Raw genomic sequence first — 21833 nt, forward strand, 5'->3', positions numbered from 1 at the left:
GCATCTTTCTCATCCATCTTTGTTCTTTCTCCTCCGTCTCTTCTCTCTAGTCTGCCCTCCTTGTCTTTCAGTCGGTCTCAGTTGTAAAAAAAAAAAAAAAAGAAGAAAGTTGTTGACCTCTTTTGCTTCCAGCTCTCAAGTGTTTGTGTACTCCAGCATTGGAAGGATTCCCGCAGCAGACCCCTATCTGTGGTGTGGATGGCCCGTGTTGGATTGACTGATGTGTGTGTGTGTGTGTGTGTGTGTGTGTGTGAGGTTGGGTGGGGTGGGGTGGTGGTGCGGGTAAGAGGGGTCACTCTGTGGAAAGCCATTGTTTGTTGGCCAGAACAGCCACAGTCGGGGGATTGTGACAGGCAGCCGAGAGCTTCAGCTTCAGGGGCTTTCAGGCAGGGGCAGGGAGTGCGTCCTCATGGACGCCCGTCGGAAAAAACAGCATCATGTTGCAATGCCGAGGCTGCCCGTGGTCGCCATGGTGACTGACGGAAGCTTCCTGTTGAGATATAGAGGGGTGGTGTGTGTGTGTGTGTGTGTGTGTGTGTGTGTGTGTGTGTGTGTGTGTGTGTGTGTGTGTGTGTGTGTGTGTGGTGGGGGCCTGTTTTTCTGTTCCAGAGTGAGAGATGAGGGAGGACACTTAGACACATCAGGCAAATAAAGAGAGAGAAACAAATGGTGTCTAAGGGTTTGCCCGCTAAAATGATATAGATTACGATGTCTGAACGGACATGCCTGGCATAGTTGCAGGTGACTGCAATACATTTCACAGGCATTACCTAGGCGCTGTCTTATCTCCCCATTCATCTCAGTTTGTCTTTGGGTGAGTCATGGCCCTGTTCCTGCCTCTCCCTGGTGACGGCCATTTCTCCAATATAAAAACAGCCTGCCCTCCCTGCGCTTGTGTCATTGTTTAACAGACTACCTTGGAGACGCGGTACAGTGGCATTTCTGTTTTATCAGCCTCAAGGATGGTGTGTTTGGCAGCCGCGGGCAGGCATGCTGATGACTCAGGCCCTACTCCTCACACACACACACACACACACACACACACACACACACACACACACACACACACACACACACACACACACACACACACACACACACACTTGCTCTGCCAGGGTCTCTACTCCATACACACACACTCGCTCTGCCAGAGGCTCCTTCTGTGTCCTTTCAGGACAGATCAGACCTTGGCCACTGACAGTCTGTGCTTTCCTCCTCTCTCACTCTCTTTTTCTCTACGTGTATTGCAAACAAACAGATAATGTGGCCTATTTACGGAGATATAAGGTAAACGACTGTGACAATGAATGACTGGAGGACTGGTTTCTACCTAGTAACATGAGCGCCTTTGATTAAAAAAATAATCTTTTTAAATGCAGGATTTTTTTTTTATTAAAAAGTAAGTCGATCTCTCTCTCTCTCTCTCTCTCTCTCTCTCTCTCTCTTTCTCTTTCCCCTCTCTTGCTGTCATCTGTCATTGATCCCTCGAGGAGGAATCCATACTCGGTGACAACACCTGCTCCCCGGGTCATATCTTATCACTGCATCTGAGGTGTTGGGTTAATATATGATGCTGAGACAGAACATATTTGGAATGACTGCCCTCCCCCCCCCCACCCCCCAAAACACTATGAAAATCTACTTAATGGCAAATCAATAGAACAATTAGATAATCTGAGTTTCCTGGGTCATTCATTTACTGCCTGTCAGGATGGTGAGATAGGTGATCAGGCAAAATGATAACCTGTCTGGGAAGAAACAAATTGTGAAGAGATAAGGTCTAGGAGATATGGCCTAGTTGCTGGCTTTGACCCAATACCCCCAAAAAAGACACACAGACACACACACACACACACACACAAGCACACACACACACACCCACACACACACCCCTACATGCAAACACACACACACAGACACATACACTCACTTTCTTTATTTCTTTCTCTTTCACACACACACACACCCACTTGATTTTCCCAATGCCCCCCTTTCCACAGCACTATTTTTGATTCCACCTCCTGAGACATGTCGCTGCAAGGACTATTCAGTCAGATTCCCAGAATTCTTTAGATGCACTATCTCAGGGAAGGATGGGAGAGAAAAGAGGAGTGAGCGAGAAACAAAAGAAAAAAGAGAGGGCCAGCACAAAGACTAAACAATGTTCTGTTGTTCCCCTTATTCGAAAAAAAAACAAAAAACAGATAGCAACTGGGTTAACCTTGAAAGAGTCTTAGTTTCCCCATGGAGTCCAGGACAGCCATGGCCGGTCATGGGACATCCTCTAGGAGAAGAGGGTGATAGATGTGCCCTTGCCTGAGCTGGTAGAGGGTGGCATTAGCGCTGCGGAGGTCATACATTCAAGTCCCCTAGGAGCACACATATACAGGGACACAAAAAGATCTATTCACGGTATCGCCAGTTGATGTAGGGAGGGAGACTCGTACACTGGAGGACATGCTAAAAGGAACTGCACATAAATGACTGGTACTGTGTTGCCTCGTGACCAGTGTATGTATGTTGGGCCTGAGAACTCAAAGTAAAAATGGGGAAAAGGGAATAAAAAGGTAGCCTTTCAGTAGGTTGTTAAATGCAATTTACATGCACACACAAGCAATAGCTAGCACAGGACGACCATGTGTGTTTAATACGCTGATAGCGACAGAAAGAACATTCTTTTGCATGCGCTGTTAGAGGGAAGCGTAGATCGTCAAAGCTAGGTGACCGAATGGTGCCCTGACACTGAGGGGTGTGTGTGTGTCGGGGGTGGGGGTTATGTGGTGAGGAAACAAGGGCCATAAAATCATGGTCACAAACAATCAGCATTTCCTGAGAGACCTTACCTTTGACCCCGTACATCACATCAACACGGGTCGGTGTGCCGTGACCCCCCTCCCTCTGGGAGACGTCCCCGCCCCGAAACACCTGGGCCTTGAGTGCTAAACAGCGGGTGTGTCGCCAATGAGTGTCTATGAATCACTCCTGTGCATTGAGGCTCCACAGTGACACAGAGGTGAAAACATCAATAGGTAAACGATCCCTTTCAGTGCAGTCGGCAGTATTTGCACATATGATGTGTATCATTGCTTTGTTGTACATTAAGGCTCCACACACCCATTGTCTCTACATGAAAATGAAAATGGTCTCTCTCTGCAGGACCATTATGGAGAAACAATTCAGGGATCAATATCAAAGCTAGTCTCTTCTTTTGTTCTCTGTTCCTCGATTAGTATCTCATTATGATCTTCTCCAGACTAGTGTCTCACAAGCATCCCCCCTCAAAGTCATGTCCACTGAGAACAAAAGAAATTACTTGCATGAAAGCATCACAACATAATCCGATTCCCTTGGTAGATAGAGTTCTGAGATGGACTGAGAACTTCTAGGGTTTCTGTAGTGCCTTCTAAGTGACTGGTAATGCCCAGGGCAGAGCACTTGAGGTCCAGGGAGAGGCATGGAACATTGTTGATGCCGCAGGGCATAAAAGACGGAGACGCGCACGCGCGCGCACGCACACACACACACAACCCACACACACACGCCGCACACACACGCGCACATCCACACACACGCACGCACACACATGCACGCACACACTCACACACGCACACACATACACACAGTAGTCCACTGACACACACACACAAACACACATATGGCAGTCTACACACACATACATACACATACACACACATTTTAGCCCTGTAACTCCACACCTGGCAGATAGCAGCAGACAGAGTACTGTGCTCTTACTGCAGTACTAATTCATTCTCATCAGACCCACTCAGGCCTCCTCCTCATCATATCAGTTACCCACGTCCTCGGTCCTCCACCGGGCTTCCCATGGTGCACTCCTGCAGAAAGAGGGAACCACATTCCTCATTTATCTGGATCGCAGATCTTATTTCTTGTGACATCAGAAACGGCCTTGTAGTACCTTGAAGGCCTTAAAAGGGAGGCGGCCTCCCCCCCGGTGGAGTGTGTTTCGAGACCCTAGTGACTTCTGTTGCGTAAGATGAGTGTGTTACCTTGAAGTGAGGAGGCAGTGGGATGGCTGAGCATCTGGTACATAAAACATCAGCCGCAGATGGAACACTTGGAATGGTGCAAAAAGGGTTGACAGGAGGGAAAATAACAAGGGGAGAAAGTGTGTGTGTGTGTCTGTGTGTCTGTGTGTGTGTGAGAGAGAGAGAAAGAGAGAGAGAGAGAGAGAGAGAGTGTGTGTGTGTGTATGGGTGTGTGTGTGTGTGTGTACGTGTGTGAGAGAAAGGGATTTAGGATGCAGACAACTTGCTGACACCAGGAAAAGGCTGACCTGAAGAATTCAGGCGCTGGGAATGGGGTCGGACTGTGCCGCTCCTGGCACCTGCGGAGGGGGGCAATGCACTCCCCCATCATCCTCACTAGCGGCACTCCTCCACATAGGGTATGAGAACGAGATAGACTAAAGGGTAGGGAGAGGGCAGGACGCTTCCTATCACCCCTACAGATGATGGAGTGGACTAACAGGGATATCTTATCATAGGATCCTCTTTATTGTGTCTCACCGGCTGTGGTGTTGTTAAATATTGGAAGCACTTGTTTCTTTTTGGAGGAATTTGGTACCTACCTTGATTTCATGAGCTCAACAAAGGCTTAGACACAGAAAGAAAATACTGTAAATAAGAACCCTTGTCTCCTGTTCATTTGTGTAGGTAACACTGGTTCTAGAACCTTCGGCACCCAAGGTTCCTGCCTCAGCAGAGACTGATTTAGTGCTGCCCTCTAGTGGGGGAGTGAGAGTGAGAGGGATTCACAGCACTGGGTTCAACATTTTCAATGCAATTTACAACATGGATCAAATAGTGTGCTGCTTTTCAGTCCAATTGATGCCGTTTTAAAATGGTAATTAGACAGGCACAATCAGCACTTGAAATAGACTTATAAAAGGACTATCATATCTAAAACATATGCATAATAAAATATGCTACATTTTGCATGTACAAAAATAAGGGAGAAAAATATGTGAATGAAAGGGACAAAGAGTGACTATGAGACAGACGTGAGACTGTTGTCCTCCCCTCTGTTGGCCCCATGTGAGGTCAGATTTGGGGGGTGGGGTGTATGCGAGGTGTCCCACAGCTGTGACAGTGAGGGCTCTAAAAGGGTGCCAGCTCGGTCCCCACCAACGAGCCCCGTCTGCCAAAAATGAAGGGGAACACGACTGCAGGACAGTGATGTGGTGAGAACAGTCCCTCAGCCAGGGAATGTGTTGACTTAGGCTGGGCTGCTCTGTGTTTAGTCTGTGGAGAGATCAAAACAAGATCAAAACAAACCAGAGAAAGTGTTCACTCACAATGAACTGACAAATGTTCTCTCTGATAAGACTTAATAGAAGAAGTCGTTATGTATCTATGTGTTATGATGTTACGTTGCTGTGGATTTAGCCTTTTGGGTCACATTAGATCTATTTTCAAATGCAGATACAAACTGCAGCAAAAATGTATTGAACAGAAGCATTGCTGCTGCTGCTACTGTTGCTACAAGCCACAAGTAAAATACATGCTGCTGGTGTATTCATATAAACCTTTTCCTTCAAACAAATTGCTGTCTAGGTTTATGGTCTCTTAACATACAGTTGTGTTGACGCCATGTATGTGTACAGTCAAATACACCTAACAGGGAAACCAGAAAAGTGCCATGTATGCGATATTCACACTGACGTTCATCGGCCATTTCAATGCCTCAGTTCATAATTGTGTAGGTAAGTTTGTTGCGGTTTTCAGGAGCTCTAAGAAGTTACTGTTTCACTTCTTAACAGCTAAAATATGAGAGGTAAAGACATGTTAAAATAATAAACCAGAGAACGGGTTTTTAAGAGCCTATGGGATACGGTGCAACTCCTTCTGAAGGGAGGTTAAAGACTGAGCCGGCATGAGTTAGGTGACTGAGTGTGGAGTGCGGGGAGCCAAGCTGTGAAACCTCCTCACGTGGAGGCTGGAGGAGCTGGGGGGAGCTGTGTGGAGGGAGCAGCGGGGAGAATGGTCCCTCCTCTACACTCCAAGTCCCCTATATCACAGCCCACCAGAGACCACTGGAACTGCCTCTCCCCCTCATGCACTCACACACACACACACACACACACACACACACACATAAACAGACACACATCCTCCAAGAATGATGATGATGATGAAAACCCGGAGGACCTAAAGGAACAAGTGGGCGGAACGTTAATCTACACAGAAAACAGGCAAAGTTCAACTCCGCCGGGTGAGAGGGAAGGAGTCCGTGTGGGAGGACGGGACAGGGATCTATTTGTGCCTGGAATTCCTGGAATAAAAAAACGGCAGACGTGTTTTCAGTAAACACTCAACACTCGCATGTCGCAATACATCACCTGCCATTTCACAACCCAGGCCGACTGTGAGCAAAGTATATGCTGTGATGAAGCACCCTGTGCTAAATGAATAGGGTGACTTCTCCAAACTGGTATTTATGAACTGCTGTGTGAGCTGATGGTTGGGCACATACCACACGTATGACTGCATAGAGACCAATTTGTGAAATATCACCTAATAACACCAGTCGCAAACACGAAGATGGATAATAAGGTTTCATTTACTGGCCTGTCAAACTCATCTCCCTTGAGATCTGCTATGTGTTGTAGAGACTGGAGCTCAAGCACCTGTGTCAACAATGTGTTGGGGCTGGTGGGATGAAGTAAACGTCTGAGGCGTGAGATGGCAGGGAGAGCGTGTGCGTGCTCATTGAAGTTACATTGAACAAGGGAATACTGGGGTATATGGGGAAACCTCCATCACTGCCATAGCTGGCTGTCATTTATTTTGAAAGGGAGTCTGTCAGTGTGTGAGTGGAGGGACAGGGGTGAGTTGCACACAGATGTGTGTATGTGTATGTGTGTGTCTGTGTGTGTGTGCTTGCGTGTGGGTGTGCATGCATTTTGCTTGAGTTCAGTCAGATCAAATACGTTTCACAGGTTAAAATGGAGGGTGTTGACAAACAGTACAACATCACATCACAACAAAGTCACAGTCCCAGAGTCCTCTTCTCTCGCTCTCCTGGTGAACTCTTGGAGGAATGTATGCAATCCACACTGGGTCCATTCTGATGATTAAATGAATACCACTCTGTAAACTGATGTTGCTTTGCTCTGCCACTGAGCCTTATATATACACAGCTGAGTGTATACTCTCAGAGCTAGGGAGATAAGATAGGAGGCATGTGGCTCTTCTGCCAGGTATTGCACGGAGCAATTTTTCACCCTTGAGGCGATCTGGATGTTTTATCAAAGCCTGCATTTTAAACATGGTCATCATGTGGATGAAATGCACCTCTCAAATAAAATTCCAAGTGTAGTTTGTGGGTTTGGATAACAATCTGTCACCCAATACATCTTGGGAAACAAGCCATTTCCAGAGCACTGAGACGTTTTGTTTTTAAACGATCTGATAGCCATCCACTATGTCTAGATAGACTCAGGCTCACTGTGTGAACAAGACTGTGTGATTCAGAGATATTACATAGAGGTCCAGAGCCACAGGTTCTACATATGCATTCACCATAATAACATCAAACTACAGGGTGGTTTTAATGATGAACAATTCATGAATGACAGAATGTTTTTAAAGCTAAACTCAAATTTGCAACACCACTCCTGAATTCGACAACTCGTTTCGCAAGACAAGGCGAAACGTTGGAACAATGGTTACTAGATGAAGAAACTGAAAAGCCGTCTTGCCAAATGATTCACAGGAAGATACCATCTTGGAAATGTGTTCATAAAAGATGAATGGAACACTACCCCATGGAGAAAAGTGAAAAAGAGTTACGCAACAACAAAGGGAGAAAGGGATAACATTGTCTGCTGTAGGGTGTGAAAACAACAGCCTGACCAAACCAAACACAGGTACTTCACAAAAGCCTCATTGATGTGTGAGCCAACCGGCTCCCTCTAGGGAAGAGGACAAGAAGCTTAGGTGGCGCTTTCAGCATCAGCGTATATTCAGAAGCCTAAAGAAGGATCTAGAAAAGAAGCCGGAGAAGAGAGACACAGCCTGTAGATGGACAATAGAATTGTGAGAAGAAACAAAAGCAAATTGGACTTGAATCTGTTTTTATACCCCTGTCCCTCCAGTAAGCATGCCAAGATGCCTTTTGGAGTAGGCGGCGTAGCTCTCATAGGGTTGAAAACTGGGGTAAGCACCAGCATGTTGTTCCCAAACTCCGTGAGGCCAGGTGCAGTATATCAGCATGACTTTTCTGTTCCCATGGCAACAGCGAGTGGACAGAGTGTGCCTTTTTTGATGAATTGGTCCCACTCGTGAGACAATGGTGCCAAGAAGGACACTGGGGCCAGTAAACAAAGCTGGGGCAGACCAAACATGATTGCAGGAGGCTCCGCCTGTTGCTTGAATTGTGTATGAATTCACACAATGAGAACGAGCAGATGAGCTTCTTAGAGGGGGAGACATTTAAAAAAAAAAAAAAAAACAGATGAAGGACAGCTGATTTGACGAGTAAAAAATGACAACATTCTCAAAAAGGTAAACTGTTCCATCCTTTATTAAACATAGCTTGCAAGAGATAAATATTACAAAGTTATTTCCTCCAAAATTAGCTTATTTTTTCAGTCAATGCATAATTTTTGTTAATCAACCGGCAGTAATCAAACAGCTTTTTTTTTTTCAATCTCCATTTTCAGTTTTTTTTTTTTTTGACAGTTAAATATCAAGGATGTGCAAAAGGTCTGGATTCATTTCCCAAATGAAAATGAAAAATAAAATGTTGACAAAGAAAGGACTTGAATATTTTTGCCTCCGAATTCTGAAGTCATTCCACAAAGGTCCATTTCAAATCATACACATTCTAAACAACTCCATTGCAATTGTTTTCTTAATGTTTGTGTTTTTAACAAATGGGATTCACAATATGCCGACATCCATTGTACTGAAATCCTAGCTAATGCAGCTTATTCAGTTAAAGAAAAAAATTAATCAAAAAGTTGACTTCTTATGAAGAAAACTAAAAGACAATCCCAACTGTATTGTCACCTTTCTCCTTAAAAAAAAGGTACTTGTACTTTTGGAGGAGATTGCCATCATCCCAAATGAGTGTACAACATAATACTACATGAAAAAAAGACTGAGGAAATATGGTCAGGGTAAATAGAGCAGATAGGTAGAAAAGAGAAGCAATCCATGGCCGTGACCGCAACACTTCCCACACTAGCTGATTGTCTGAGTGGAGAGTTTGCAGACTGCATTCTCAATGGCATCCTTTTATTTAACACTTGCAGTGTTTTCCTTTCTAATACTTTTTCAACATTTTTACAGACTAAAGGAAGTAAGCATTTGACCTTGAAAAGGAAAAAAGAAAATTCAAAGCAAATTGTTTTCATAAAATAAAAAATGTATACTATGTATACATTTTTTTTTTTTTTTTTCAATTGTAGAGTGAAAATAATTGAGATGTGTTTTACAACCAATAGCTTGGTTCAAAAGGACTACGAACAACTTTTCGATTTAAAAAAATTAGAAAAACAAAGACTAAGAAGAATATACAAGATCTGCCCTGTAGGGTCCACAAAACCCTGTTTTGAACACAGCTGAACTTGTCAAATTTTGCATGCTTCATTGTATTTATCGTTTGCTTATTTCCGTTTGCATTTACCGGTGAGTGCTTCGGACTTGGTCGAGTGCAGGCAATAGAGTGTAATACTGTCAAATGTTTGATCCACTCCAAGTCCTCAAAGACAAAAAAAAAACAAACAAAAAAAAACCACACACACACACACACACACACACACACACACACACACACACACACACACACACACACACACACACACACACACACACACACACACACACACACTGCATGGATTTTCTAGATAAACAAAGGTGTACATTTCACTGAATGTCTCTGTCGTTACTGACAGAAATTAAATGAAGAGGAACGAACACACACACACACACACAACACGTTGAGGAATGTCCTATAGGCCTCAGCCCACGGGACTTTGGCTTGGATCAAATGCTGTGGCTGAGCAATAATGTTTTTTTTTCTTTTTTTAATCTTCAAACTCTACACACTACAAAAAACATACAGCCAGGGCAAAAAAGCACCTAAAGAGCTCATTTGAAAACAAAAAACAAAAAAGCAAATTATCCAAAACCAGGAGAATTGTAATAATCCTGTACGTTTTGCACATTTTGTTACACAATAACACACAGTGATCACAAAACGAAATGACAAGCTTCACAATATCCATGGCTTTTTTGCTTGCTTTTCTACACAATATACAACCATTTTTCAATTTCAGTTCATTTTTTAATTCAAGGGAGAGGGAAAAAAAAGCATATGTACAATAAGTCATTATTACTTCTCACCTAGCAAATATCGTGCCGTTTTTATTTTGAAATTCATACAATTTTTTTTTTGCTTGATTAAATTTCATTTTAAAAATCAATAAATGAAATGATCAAACAAAATAAGAACTTAACTGAAGAGCCAGCAAAAAGAAATGTAACATTTCAAAATACTAGAAAATTACATTTTCAAAAGTTTTTTTTTTCTGGTTGATATTAACATAATGTATATGGATGCATCTATTATAGTCTGCAAGAGAGCGCAAGAGAGAAGTAAGGGACATTAATATACAAGTTTTACAGTGCTTTCAAAACACTGCTAACATAAAAAAAAAACATAAGACAAGGTAAAGCGCCAAAAAACGATGAGGGGAGAAGGTCCTTTAGTGGAAATGTAACCCAGATCATGAGATTACCGTCTACCCAATTAGAAGGACACGCCGGAAAAAAATCAGTATAAAAGAAGAAATGAACACCTCAACTAAATCTCTTCGGAGCGTAAACTTTCTAACAGCTAATATTGCACCTGCCAATCAAAATCAAGGTAGTTCTGAAATGACTGGGTTTGGGTCTTGCATCTTACTTCACCTCAAGCTACAAGTAGCATACGCCCTTGACATACGCAATAGCATATGCCCTTGACATACGCAATAGCATACGCCCTCATCACCAAACCTAAGAGACCTAGCAGCGTTTGAAATTGCTATCAAACAGGTGACCTTACCAGAAACGATGTGCTGTCCTTGGGGATATCCTTTTGGATTAATTTTAATTAAAAAAAAACCTTTCAAGCATCCTCAAAACTGCACTCTGTCCCTCCACTTGAACATACTTCCCCTCTGCTCTCCTCGCATATGACCAGGCTAGTTGGAAACACACGTTGCTGAGAAAACATCACCACACTACTACATCCTTTGGTTCCTCCTGGCCTCAACAGCTTTGTGAACCTAAAAAAAAAACCTGATTTCAAGTCCAAACTGACCCTCTACCTCTGAGGCTTCTCTGTATCGACACTTTGCTTGGTTACTTGAGCTTTTACGCTAAGTAAATGCAAAACCAGAGAAACACTGAAGGACTGCAAGCAAAGTGCTCGAGCACCAGAATCCTTCTCTGGGCCCTGAAGAATTACATTTCTACAACGAACGCTTGAATGAACAGTATGTCACAACGGTCCCCAGTCAGTTTCCTGGTGATTGCAGCAGTACGATGCTTTTAGGAAACCGCGTCCTGATCTGGCGACGCAGCAAACCCAGTTAAGAGTAAGTCGCTTTGTTGTTCGTCCCCTTTTATAATACTGCATTACGACTAAACACTGCTTTAACTGCTAGATGTGAAGGAGGCCCTGAAATAGGTCATCCAGGGATTCTTCACCTGAAATGCATTGGAGTACAGAAGAGGGTATGTTTATCGGTGAAAGATGGGTCAGTGATCTCTCACTTAAAACTCTTACTAGACAAGAGCAAACCCTCCTCTCCAAACAAAAGCAATGTATTGTTGTGCCAAGAATATGATGGGGTAGGGACATCAATGGAAAAGGAAAAAACAAAGACATATACCAAATTTGTTACAATTCAGTGCACAACACTCAAAGAGTCTCTCGTGACTTTCTGACGAACGATTCGATGACGTCCACACTTTTTTTTTTACGTGGGGGGGGGGTCGTATAAACCATGACATTCCGATAATCCTGTTTAGTCAAAACCGTTCTTCCTATTTCAAATGAACAAGAAAAGTGCTACCTCAAGGACGAGACAACTCCCGTGCACTGCTTCACACGCTGATTGCTCTACGTCTCCGCAACAATAGATATATCCATCTCCTTCTCATAAAAATCCATCTCTTAATGCTAACAATCTATACATAGTCCATTTAGATCTTGAAATAGTTTCTCTATCTCAATATGGTGATTTTATCGTCTCCAAGGGCACGTACCTTTCAGATACACAACCGCTTCAAAAGGAGACGCCGTTAAAACAACAACAACAAAAAAAAGACAATCAAAACTACTAAATAATGGTATTCTGGGATTAACAGCTCATGGTGGTGGCAATGAAATTGTCCCTCCAATTCTCTCTTGGCCCCTTGAACTCACTCTTGAACTCCCTCCTGTTTTTTGCCAAACACAAAAAACAAAAACAACCAAAGGAGTAGAAAGAGTGAAGAGCATGCAGTCAGACAGAAACCGGTATGTCAAGTGCTCAGCAAGGATATGGGATGCCAGTTTTCTTTTCCATGTTAACTCCATGTTTGCTCAACACCGCTACGGTGCACTTGCATTCACTTCCAAACCGCTCCGCTGCGTGCACGTGATGGTATTTAAACCTTCCATAGATTCATATAAAAAAAAAAAAGGTCATATACTTTATAAAAAGGGCCCTTGATTAAACTTGTGACCTGTTCCTGGGCAGGACCAGCAAGGTTGCATCATTACAACGGCTCTTTGTATGCATATCGTTGAGCCTTTTACAAAGGTTGGTTTTAGCTGCAAGATGAGTCTCTGCCACTGGCTTACCTACGAGTCTGAGCACCGGAGCAGTGCTCCAGAGTGGCATAGGTATCAGAAGCACAGAGGTGGGCTTCAATTCTGAAGAAAGTAAATACCAGTAAGTACTTCATCTGGGCAGAATATGAACGAAAGGCAAAAGACAGTGACATGAAGTCAAAAGACAAAGCTGAAAAATATTCTTTGTGTGACCCTGCATCTAGTACCCTCCCTCTTACAAAAGAAATAAATAAAATGCAAAAGAAAATGGATACCTAAAGAGAGATGTGATAAGAATAAGTGTAACAGAAGCAACAACAATAATAATAATAATAATAGTGATGATAATAAAGGTAGTTGCAATAACGACAGCAATAATAGTTGCAATAATAACGATATAGAGATTTTGCTATAGTTTAAAAGAGAGTTAAAGAGTTGAGATGCACTGAACAGTTTGGTGTCTACTGACAGGCTGCTGATTGTGTCATTTCTCATGGGTTAGCTGGGTAGGCACACGGACAGGCACTGCATGCGATGGGAGGGAGATGGCGGGCGATGGTGCTGGTGGGGTAGGGGTGGGGGGCAGTTGTGTGTGTGGGGTTGGGTGTAGGCTGGGGGGGGTGGGGGTTTGGGGGTAGGGGGGTATATTTGAGGAAAAGGAGGGGCAGAGGGGTCATGGGGGGAGATGGTCCGGTTCCTGGTGGAGCTCATTTCTGTCCGGTGATGGACTGCGATATGGACCGAGGCGGGATCATGTCCAGCAGGTACTCCCGCTGCCGGTCTGCTAGGCTGGAGCCTTTGTGGCCCCCCACTGCTCCTGGATTCAGATAGGCAATGTTCAGTCCTGCAGGGGGGGAGAGGACAACAGAGAGTGAGTGATGGGGAGGTAGGGGAGGGGGGCAATGCCAGGGCAAGAGAATGAGGAAGTGGGAGAGGAGACAAAAGAAAGGGGCAAAGGGTGTGTGGTTGTGTGTGTGTGTGTGTGTGTGTGTGTGTGTGTGTGTGTGTGTGTGTGTGTGTGTGTGTGTGTGTGTGTGTGTGTGTGTGTGTGTGTGTGTGGGGGGGGGGGGGGGGGGGGGGAATGGAGAGGGAGATGCGGGAGACTGCCAGAAAGAAGAAGTTGAATGTAAAAGCATCCAAAAGATGAGGAAGAGGAAAACAAAAGATGAAAAAAAAGAAATCGACACACAAGCTAACTGGACAGGTTGAAGGCAGGAAGGAGAAACGTCAGGGCAGCAGAGAGATGTGAAAGAGGGGGAAGAAAAGTTTGGCAAGGAGGAATGAACTGTGGTGACAGCTGAAAGAATCTCATTCTCTTTCTTACACACACACCCTCACTCTCTCTCTCTTTCTCTCTCTCTCCTCACCGGGGATGTTGTAGATCTGCCTGTGGCTGTCATGCTGGCTTCGGCTGCTGCCGCCCCCTCCGCCGCCCCCTCCTCCGCCACAGTGCTTCCCTGCCATCCCCAGCAGGCCGCTGGCCACCTGCAGCTGGGAGGCCTGGGCGAAGTTAGACAGGACGCCCCGCGCCGAGCTGGACAAGCTTCGCTGCAGAGCGGCTGCCTGGGGCTGAGGAGCCTTGGGGTTGGGGAGGGAGGAAAGAGGGGAGTAGAGTGGGGGAGAAGTGGGGGGGAGGAGAGAGGGAAAAAGCAAAGGATGGGAGGACCAATTTAGGATGAGATGGTTTTCACATAGGCCCCCATTGTATGGTTAAGGGGTAGACATCAAGACACTCTGAAAGGCTGGACTCTTCACTGAAGAGGCTAACTACAAATGGAAGTCTAGACAGACTACTGGCAGCTAAGCTGAATTTGTGGGACCATACAAACCCTAAGATGAAATGCTTTTGAACACTTTGTTGAACTAAAATAATAATAATAATAATAATAATAATAATAATAATAAAAAAAGACCTTAATGAGCCTTAAGAACCCTACTTACCAACATGGATCGATGTAGAACCTCTAGTGTTTTCAAAGAACCCAAAGCCAGTGATTTGTGGAGTTGATGCTGGGGAGTTACCTGTCGGAGGGCATGGTGCCGGATCATGGTCTCTGCCTTGCTCACACTACTGACCGTCTGGGCGGTGCTCGGGGACAGGGCGGCCTGCTTCTGAAGCCTCTGCTCAATCTCCTGCACACAGAGTGGACGGAAAAGAGAAAGAATTAAGGGACGAGGACGAGGAAGAGAAGACAGAGGAAGAGGGAGAGAGCGGACAAAGGGAGATGATGAAGGGAGGGAAGGGAGGGAGAAGAGAGAGAGAAGCCACTTAAAAGGGCAGGAAGAGAAGAGATGGAGGGTAAAAGAAGGAAGGGAGGAAGGAAGGGAGGAAGGAAGGGAGGAAAAAAAGCGAGGATGTGCCGAGAGAGTGAGAGAGAGAGAGAGAGAGAGAGAGAGAGAGAGAGAGAGAGAGAGAGAGAGAGAGAGAGAGAGAGAGCGCAAAACAGCTCTCTAAGCATTTCCACACAGGTATTTATCACCCTGGGGGTTTCTCCCAGGAAGCTAGTGACTCAGCCTGCGCTAAATGGACTGAAAATAACATCAGGTGTTGCTCTCCTCTCTCTCTCTCTCATATGATCAGGGTTTTGGTTACTTTCCAGAGCGTGAATAAATCAATTTCAAGTGCTGTGAAGTAACAACACTGCAAAAACAGTGCAGTCAAATGCAGTCGGGTGGACCGCCATGCCACTGCAAATGTCTTATAAATCAAGTTAACTGGTTTGCCACAATGTGGTTGTGAGGTGCCATTGACAGCGAATAAGAGAGCTGCATGTGGGTCAACTGACCTGCTCCTGCTGCAGGGCCTTGACGAACGCGTTCTTCAGCCGGTTGGTGTGCTCGGCCTTCAGGGCCTTCTTCTGATTGGACGTCATGCACTGCTCGCAGAGGATGCGCCCGCCCTTCTCCTGCTTCCAGTGGGGAGTGAAGTCGGTCTTGCACTGGGCACAGTGGAAGGGCTCAGTGTTGGACAACGAGCCCCGCATCTTACCTGAGGACACACACACACACACACACACACACACACACACACACAAAAGAGAGACTGTGAAGGGAATCTGCAGGTTCATATATGGCTTGGACAGGCTGAAGGACGTCCCAAGTCTCAGGTGTCCCTCTAATACACTCTCTAGACCCATATTTCAGCGGGGTCCAGATTTAAACCTTCTCCTCCCACCTTGCCATGTCAGACACCCATCTGCTGCCACTAAACAAGTCCCCAACGCCACTCCTCATCCCCCTCTACTAATCTAACTTCATCAGACTCATATTTCTACAGTTAGTTTCTTGCTGTGCTCCACAGAAATAGAACATGTTGAATTTCACACAATGGACCTGGCTGCTCATCACAACAGTAAGCTTAATATCAATGACGGAAGAGGAAAGCAATGAAGCTCTTTGTTCAATCTGGCCAATCAGTCCAAGACTGTGCAATACATTCTCAATACAAGATGCACGGATGCCCTGCAATGAACACCATAGAAACCAGGTATTAGTAGGAAGTAGTGAGCACAGACATACAGCTGCACTGCAACTCACTCTATTTCTATGCTGTATTTCTCTCTCTTTTGGTGATCTCCTTGATTATTATAACATTACTGCTCTACCCATTCCCTCCTTACTATGTACTAAAATGAATCTAAGCCCACTGCTCCTCCCGTGGTCCTCCTCTCTCACCATGGTGCTGGCTGTCGATGACGCTCTGGACCACCTCCTCCAGCCCCACCATGTAGATGAACTCGCTGTTGGCGGCCGAGGGCAGGAAGTGGAGGAGCGGGGCGGGGGGCTTGGGCGGCGGGATCTCCAGCAGGGTCTTCTCCAGCTGCTTGCGCAGGGCCAGCTTGGCCGCCGCCTGGCTGCTGGCCTGGTCCTGCATGGAGGCCACCGAGTTGGCGCTGGGCATGCTGGAGGGACTCACGGCGCCCACGCCCCCGACTCCGCCGACCCCGACGCCGGCCACCCCGGCCGCGCCCGCGGCCTGCATGTGGGCCAGGTTCATGTAGATGGCCGAGGAGGAGGCCGAGCGCTGGGAGGCCGCCATCTGCTGGCTGGTGGCCTGTATTGAGATAAAGAGTAAAAGAGACAAAAGGTATATTAGTCAGCAAAAGGAAAGTGGTTACATATGTGTAGATGTGCAGGTTCAAAGAGTAAAAATCCTGCCTTGTCTCTGCTCCAACCATGCTCTAAGCCTGCTGATTTGACCCAAAAGTTCATCCTAGCTGATGAATGCTGCTAATCCCAAAAAAAACAAAATCCAACAAAATCCAGATGTTTACTTCGAAATAATTAAAAAGACTTTTCATGAACTAGGGAACGAGCACTCTAGGTGCTGCCTGCCTTATAGATACATTTTAACACATATTTAATGATTACACATAAATGTAAGTATACAAAAGAAATGTGTGTGGTGTGTAATGACTGTTCGCAAACAATGAACAGCATTATGTTACAGCAAAATATCAGTAACGAAAAAGACTCAATTGCAGGACTTGCTGAGTAAGCATGTGTGTGTGAGACAATGACAAACACCGGAGATCGGATAGTACCTGCTGGTAGCTGACAGCATTACCCATGCCCCCTGTAGATGGGCGGCCCATGCCAGGCTTGGAGGGCAGCCTTTGGCCCTGGAGCTGTGCCGGGTTGGGGGCAATAACCCTCTGTGACATCATCATCGGGGGCAGATTGGCGTTGGTGGCTGACCTGATCACTGTGTGACCCTGGAACAGGAAATGGGGATGGATGTCAATCTAATGTGAGGTGTATGAGGCTGAGAGACCACTGACGCCAAAACCATGCTGACTATTTTACACTTGGTGTCTATGGGGAATCACTAACGGTGTGTAGTACCATATATGACCACTAGGTGTCAGCAGACACCCATTTGTCATTGAGGAATCCAGCTTATGCAAAAGTGTATATGTAAGGAACTGGGAATAAGAACGGACAAAGCCAGATCAACAAACTGCCCAGGACACACCTAATGGCGGGTGCCTTGACAACGGGAATGTACTCTTAGGAGCACAGACTTCTGGAAAATATAGGATTATCTACTAATGTAATGTGAGGTCACCCATGCAAATACTACCACAGACCCACAAGTGACTAGTAATGGAATTCATCTGGTCAAATATAATTTTACTGTATGCAGTATAGGAGACAGTATATTAAAGCATTGCACAGCCTAAAATGGCAGACCACAAACATTATGCCTTCATTCCATCTTCACAAACTAATGCTTACAACACGCATATTCTCTCTTTCATGTTCTCTCTCTCTCCTCCTCCTCCTCCTCCTCCTCCTGCTCCTCCCTCCACCGCTCTCACACATTGCGTACACACCTGTGCAGTACGGAGGTTCTGGGGCTCTGTGGTGTGCAGGCCTGGTCTCACGGGCATCTTGCCCAGACCCTGAGGGCTGTGCATGGGGGAGGGCTGCACTGAAGAGGGGGCATTCTGGACTACCGGCACCTGGGGGGAACAGAAAGAGAGAGAGAAAATTAGAGAAAGGCAGAGAAAGAAAGAAAGAAAGAAAGAAAGAAAGAGAGAAGGGAAAAGAAAGAAAGATGGATATATATTCTGAACGAGAGAGGGCTGGAGAAACGAAGAGGCATAAAGAGACGCAGGGTTAAACACCCCCTGCAGTAACGCTGCACTGCTTTCCAGCCAGTGTCAAGGACATTAAATCAGGCCCAATGAAAAGCTCGCGGCAGCCTGAAAACACAGGATCAATACCAGCAGCTACATCAGTTACACTCTTAACTGTCTGTGAGCTGCATGCCAACGAAGTAGACAGCCCAAGACTGAGGGACTTCAGAGTCAATGGCTTACGGGTTGAAGGATTTGTGTGTGTTTTGTGTGTGTGTGTGTGTGTGTCAACTGTGGGTCTGCTAACAATGCACTGAGCCTGTTGATTTTACTCATTAGTTGTGTTATGTGTGTGTGTGTGTGTGTGTGTGTGTGTGTGTGTGTGTGTGTCTACGTGTAGAGGGGGACAGCGGAGATGTTACTACTTAAAGTGAGATGGGACGTGTGGAGTAGGCATCTCAATGTCACAGTGCTGGGGCAAACATGGCAGGCAGGTGTGATATGGTATTGGAGGACGACCCCCCCCCACCCCACCACCACCACAGCCTGCTACCCCGGCTGACCTGGTTGTTTATGCATCTGATCGCAAAGTTGCTGCCTTTCAAATGCTAAATAACTCCCTCTGTGTGTGTGTGTGTGTGTGTTTTCATAAACATTTTCTACTTTTGAATCAGTCCTTAGTGAATCCATATTAAATATTTAACAAGGATGGAGGACAAGTCTAAAATTCAATATTGCAAAACAAAAACAAACAAATTAAAAAAAAAAAAAAAAAACTTGCAGTTTTGGTTCCAGAAAATTGTGGTTCAGTGGTTCTGATTCGAAGGACCAATCGATGAGCACAGTCCATCACAACAGAAAACTCTCATTCCAAACTCCTACTATAGCAACTGATGCCATGGTACTCTCTTGTTTGGCCCATCCAATGATTGAGTAATATGCCTGCTCTTGTCAAAAGAGCCAATCACAGTGAAACACCACCACACCCATTCATTTCATATGGGCGCTCACATGTGGACACAACCCCAAAGAGCCCCTCTCTGTATAGTTTTATGCCTATAGTCATTTCTATGGTCCCCTGTGGCACTTTGTACAGGGATGGCAGTGCCAAGACGTAGGTAGTGAAGATACTAAACTATGATAAACATTAGACACACGCTGCGTTCCTGTTACGAGTTCCAATAGCAAATCCAAACAAGTCCGCTATAAAACATTCTCTGCCGAGGAATGTGAACGCTTAGCTTGGCAAATACCTCACCCCGTCTGAGCGTAGACAGACGCAACGTCCAGCAGGACTACAGAAGCTCATTCCTGAGCCCCTCCACACCTCTTGTGCCTTGTATGCAGACTTCACTCCTAATAAGCCCATTACAATAACAAGCATCTGTAATGAAGCACTTGGTATTCCGGCCAGGTACCAACCATGGCCCATGCTTCAGGTGAGGATCTGTGCCCGGCTAATTAGGAGGCAGCGATACGCCTGTAAAGCACAATACGCTCTTCTCAACGTCCGCTAAGCACGGGGCATGGGGTTGGGGCATGGAGGGGGACCTTCAGAGGAGGGCGTGAAAGTGTGATAAGGATGTAAGGGGGGTTAAAGGGGTAATTTAGAGACGTATGAGGGTTAAAGGACCTACAGGGGCAGATAAGAGGGTGTTAAGACATTGGGTAAGTTGGGTATCTGCGGGTGAAGATTGATGATGGGGATAATATGGAGTTGCATGGGATGAGGTGGGGGTTATAAGGGGGGGACCGACTTGACTGACACGGGCAATAATAGATTATTAAGGTGTAGTAAAAGGTTTATATAGGTCGGTAACTACTGATACTGGTCATAATAATGAATGATAAGGCTATAGCCTTTCCAACTACGAGCAGTGAACTTAGGAACCAAATTTTCAAGCATAGCTATTTCATCTCCAAGTCTAGTTACGACTAGCACCTCTTCAGCAACACTGACAGCTTGTGAACTCATATGGAAAAGCCAGACTGCCCTGAAAAATTCTCAATGCGCCAAGATGTTTTTAGACTTTCTCCATCTCGTATTCAAGCCTAAAGCCGGTCCACTATGTTTCTTTTTTTTTCTTATCACGGAATGAAGGCGAGTGTGCCTTCAAGGAATAGCAATGATATTACACTGGCACAAGAGAGGGCATGAGAAAAGGATAGTTGGGAGTGTAGAGATTTGATGGTGATGATACTGATGGCGAGAGAGGAAAACAGGGGTATGTGCACGGAGGTAACTTGAGTTAGTGTTAACACCCCTGGGCTTCCCGTCTGGGGCATTACTCAGGTCTTATGACTTCCCATTCATGAACCCTTTAACCAAGCCAGTCCTTTGAGATTCACATTTCTCTGTAAGGGGGGAGACGTGACAAAGATGGTGGCCCATGAGTAGAGACAGTGGTGTGAGAGGAGCAGTTAGGGGTGTGTGTGTGTGTGTGTGTGTGACTGACCTTCTGGACCACGTTCTCCTTCTGCATCTGGCTCTGGCGGAGCTTCTTGAGCAGCACAAGCCGAGCCTCCTCCAGACGCAGCTCCTCCCGCAGGGCCTTGATCATCTGTTGACGCTCCTCGCCCGTCTTCCCCTGACACACACACACACACACACACACACACACACACACACACACACACACACACACACACACACACACACACACACACACACACACACACACACACACACACACAGAGATAACTTTTAAGGCGGTGCCTAATTGGGGTAAATATACAACCCTCACAGAGCAATGCATCTCACCCAAACATATACCCCTAAAGCCCTACAGGGCACCCCTATAGAGTGGTCACATCTGCATTATTCTGATTCTTCTATCCTTCCCTTGGTTTTTTTAAATTGTGCTTTTAATCTTCATGGTTCTTTTCCTTTCTCCCTCTTCTCTCACTATTCCTCACCAACGTGCCTGATTCCCTCTCTCACAAAGTGTCGTGTCTTAGAAAGCACCTTGCCTGACATGCACGCATTGTCTCCATCCATACGGAGAAATAGAATTTAAAAATTCATTACAGAGAGATCCCGAGATTACTTGTCACGGTATGAACTGGTAGGCCCAGAGGTTTTTTTTAAAACGCATGTGCCTCAAGCCATTCAAAACTATTGCTAACATGTCCAGTCACGCGCAGCAAGGTCAAAAAGGTCACTCGTCGAAAGAATACGACTAGTTTGTTCAGAGCCACCAAAAGTTCAGAAAACATTATCAAGTGAGGGGCTGACATGAAGAAGCCTGTGATGAAGTCCTCCTCAAATGACTAAAACATCTGGCTCATGATGACCATCACAGACATGCATATATACTGTCCACATAGGACACATGGTGCTTGTCTATCCTCTGTAGAGTCCTCCAGAGAGAGCATGTTTCAGAGAGGGGGGGGGGGGGG

The 21833-nt window shown here is 45.5% G+C and overlaps 1 protein-coding gene across 3 annotated transcripts; it reads right to left on the minus strand.

The window, feature by feature from the left end:
• Window positions 1-13471: 13471 nt before the first annotated feature.
• Window positions 13472-21046, minus strand: gatad2b (GATA zinc finger domain containing 2B). 3 transcript variants are annotated; one of them, XM_031586752.1, is made up of 9 exons: window positions 20891-21046; window positions 18189-18317; window positions 17397-17567; window positions 17011-17079; window positions 16528-16906; window positions 15639-15841; window positions 14794-14985; window positions 14220-14430; window positions 13472-13696 (listed from the first exon to the last, which is right to left on the minus strand). In XM_031586752.1, the coding sequence occupies exons 1-9, from the start codon at window positions 20993-20995 to the stop codon at window positions 13560-13562; spliced, it is 1596 nt and encodes a 531-aa protein (XP_031442612.1). In that variant the 5' UTR covers window positions 20996-21046; the 3' UTR covers window positions 13472-13559. The 3 variants fall into 3 exon arrangements, with proteins under 3 accessions (XP_031442612.1, XP_031442614.1, XP_031442613.1); XM_031586754.1 differs by having other exon boundaries at window positions 14875-14985; window positions 17011-17082; XM_031586753.2 differs by lacking the exon at window positions 17011-17079.
• Between the last annotated feature and the right edge of the window lie 787 nt (window positions 21047-21833).

Source organism: Clupea harengus, chromosome 19 (genome assembly GCF_900700415.2).
Source record: "Clupea harengus chromosome 19, Ch_v2.0.2, whole genome shotgun sequence".
In the NCBI taxonomy this organism is placed as follows: Eukaryota; Metazoa; Chordata; class Actinopteri; order Clupeiformes; family Clupeidae; genus Clupea; species Clupea harengus.